Here is a 3075-nt window from a genome sequence, read left to right on the forward strand (position 1 = left end):
CCAGGGTGGACTTCGCCTCTCACCCATAGACAGCTGGAGATGGACAGCAGCGCCCCTCGCCACCCCAGCAGGTGACACATATGGATGGATGGATGGACATAGTTTACTTGTTCTTTTATGTGTTGGTTTTAGTTCTTACTCCGGATTTAGTCCTAAGCCCTGAACACACCGGTTACTGCGACTTTTTAAAGTCCGATCCAATTTTTTTCCATGTCCCACTGTCTGCGTATAGAGAGGCTCCGACTAGGCAGGATGAGCAGATCTAACCAGATTCTTTTTTACCTGCCTCTGTGCTATAAACACAGTAAAACAATTTCCCCCACTTGACTTGGACAGATTATGAAAAGTTATGAAAAATAAAAACCAGAGCTTCATTCTATAAAGCAAAGCTCTACTTAATGAGTCTGTGCAGCATCTAGAACCAGAACAGATAGAGAATGTTAATCTATTAAAAACATGATAAGATCTACGCCTAAAGAACAGAAACGCAGCGATAAAGTCTGTGGGACGGTTTCCATGGTGACAGAGAGGCGATTCTCAGAGAGATCTGGGAAGTTTATCACAGTTTTTCGTTCTTGTTTCCATAAAGAGGTGAGAGATACGCTGCTCCGTCTGCTCCTCCGGATTCTGGAGGATCTCTGCTTTATCCGTTTCTGTCCTGATCTCCCATCATGGGGAAAGTTTCTATTTTAATGTTTCATTCATTGTTTTTGCTCCAGTCTGTCCTGCTCACTATAAACGCGATGCGTGACTCCAAATTGACTCTATTCCCGTCAGATGAACAGATTTTATTTAATATTTTCCTCCAAAGCGGATGTTTCACTTTGTAACTGCGTCTCTCTTCCCGTCAGACCCATGAAATTGCTGCTGAATTGCTGCGTAGTCCGACTAAAATAGATCTGGGCTTTATCTCAGTCTGAGCTACGCTGCCCCCTGCAGGAAATCCTCTGCGTTGACTTTCAATTAGCGCTAAACGCCGCCACCTTTAAGAAGCAATTTCTGTCTGATCGGACAAAAAGTTAATTTTGTTCTGGCCTTTAGAAACGGCATAGCTGTCAATCCGTTTTATCTCTGTCCTCTTTGTCTTTATTTGTTTGTTTTTTTTAGCATTTGACACATTTAGTAGGGTTAGGTTAGGTGCTGTGCTCCACAACTATTGCATAAAAATGACACCATCACTGTAGAGCTGCTCTCTAAAGCAATGAGCAACACTTCCTTCATCACAAGGAAATGGGAGCAATTAACCCTTTATGCCTTTATTGCCTTCCAAATGGAGTCCCCCCGTCCTTCAGCGAGATCTACAAGAACAAGATCTACATCCAGCCATTCAGCAAAGATCCTGCTGCATGGCTGCACATCAGATTTTAACATTTGACCAATTAGATGAACCTTGAATGATAGATTACCTACTGGAAATTAAGTTGGAAAAAAGGTTTAAAAGTGAAGAAAAAAAGGTGAAAAGTTAATTAAAAAGTAAAGTTAAACAGTTAATAAGCCTACTTAATAATTACATGTATGTGTATAAACTAAAACATGTCAGCGGCAGTATCAGCATTAATGCCTCTAAGATTATGATGTATTTCACTGAGTGTCCAATAAAGGGTTAAATTACACTGACTCAAAAAAGACAAAATGCTTTTATTCTCCAATATTGGTTAANGACTCAAAAAAGACAAAATGCTTTTATTCTCCAATATTGGTTAAAATCATCATATAAAATATACCAGCACATTAAAATACTTTGAATTGAATATAAAATAAAATGTATTTTTCCTATACAGAAGGTTGCAGATTATCCTCCTTCAGTCGGGTTCTTCAGGTCTCCACTGAAACAAAAGAGAAAAAGTCTGATTCATTTCCGCACGCGTGTATAAATCTACCATCAGTTAGCGTACGTACGGCACGGGCCTGGGATCTCCAGAGGAATGTAGTTTTCCTGGCAGAGATGAACGAACGCCGCCGCTAACCTGCAGGGGGCTTTGGAGGAGCTCCGCTTACACACAGACAGGAACTGATCGGGATCCACCTGAAGGAAGACAAACCGAGACGTTAAATCAGACATCTGATTCAGTTTCCTATCTACTTTACCTTAATGCCCCCCCACCCCTTCACGCAGACACTCTAGTGCATCTCCCCAACATTATAGGTGACCGCAGACAGGAGGCCTCTGATTGGTCAGTTCTTCTCCGCTCTACATTATGCGTATTTCCTGTTTGGTCCCTAATGGCAGAGACTCTGGCTGTAGCGCCGTCCGGCCTGGCTCACCTCAGACTCTATTCCAGACATTGTTCGGGACGCTAGTTTGTAGCTCTGAGCGACGCTCTGTTGGTTTGCACCTGAAGCCAAAACACGCAGCGCCATGGCCAGTAGGTAGTGTTGCGCCGATGCCATCTTTTGGCCCCGATACCGATACTGGCTGTGCAGAATCAACCGATACCATAAAGATACCATCTGATTGAAATTGATGTGTGTATATGAAGAACTGCATCCTGCTTGGATGTAAAATAATTTCCATCATGGCTTCATGCTGCTGCCTTCCTTTGTGAAGCAAAGACTAAAACAAAGAGAATCCAGTAGAACTTTTTATTGCCTACCTGGAATGGGTGACAATAGTTGAAGAAACTTTTGGATCTCAAAATGGTATCGATGTCCTATTGGTTTGTACTCGCAGATACCGATACCACCATTATAGAGCTGGATCGGAGCCCCACCAGATACTGGTATCGGTATCGGTGCAACACTACCCACTGGTGAACTGTGCGTCGTCCAGCGTTGGATGAGGGGTTGTAGACGGCGAATAAGCTTGTCAAACCGACACATGGACGCCCACAATCCTAGCTAGTGACGTTGAATAACAGCGCAGACCACGCTTCATTAGCTGATAGCTTTATTTGCTCCCCACCTCCCTCCACAGCGCTGACATCACAATCCTCTGATAGGAAGTGCAGCTGATTGACAGGTTTATAGAATTATTTAGCTCCAAGGCTAGGCTAACTGCTTGCAGCGAGGCTAATTGTGTGCAGCGAGGCTAACTGCGTGCAGGGCGGCTAACTGCATGCAGCGAGGCTAACTGCA

At 43.5% G+C, this 3075-nt stretch overlaps 1 protein-coding gene and 1 long non-coding RNA gene across 2 annotated transcripts in view; one reads left to right on the forward strand and one right to left on the reverse strand.

Moving 5' to 3' along the window:
* Positions 1-75, forward strand: part of LOC107104428 (Y+L amino acid transporter 1-like) — a gene marked incomplete at its 5' end in the record, with an annotated part of 12505 nt that extends 12430 nt beyond the window's left edge. The window contains one exon of the mRNA XM_015404427.1: positions 5-75. Coding sequence (XP_015259913.1) covers positions 5-75 — 71 coding nt within the window. The remainder of the gene's footprint in view (positions 1-4) is intronic.
* Positions 76-1688: 1613 nt separating this feature from the next.
* The window catches only part of LOC107104432, a 3677-nt gene continuing 2290 nt past the window's right edge, over positions 1689-3075 (reverse strand). The window contains exons 3-4 of the long non-coding RNA XR_001482254.1: positions 1900-2026; positions 1689-1826 (exon numbers count right to left, since the gene is read on the reverse strand). This is a non-coding gene — a long non-coding RNA (uncharacterized LOC107104432). The remainder of the gene's footprint in view (positions 1827-1899; positions 2027-3075) is intronic.

This window comes from Cyprinodon variegatus, unplaced genomic scaffold, assembly GCF_000732505.1.
Source record: "Cyprinodon variegatus isolate N-32 unplaced genomic scaffold, C_variegatus-1.0 Scaffold1737, whole genome shotgun sequence".
NCBI classification, from domain to species: Eukaryota; Metazoa; Chordata; class Actinopteri; order Cyprinodontiformes; family Cyprinodontidae; genus Cyprinodon; species Cyprinodon variegatus.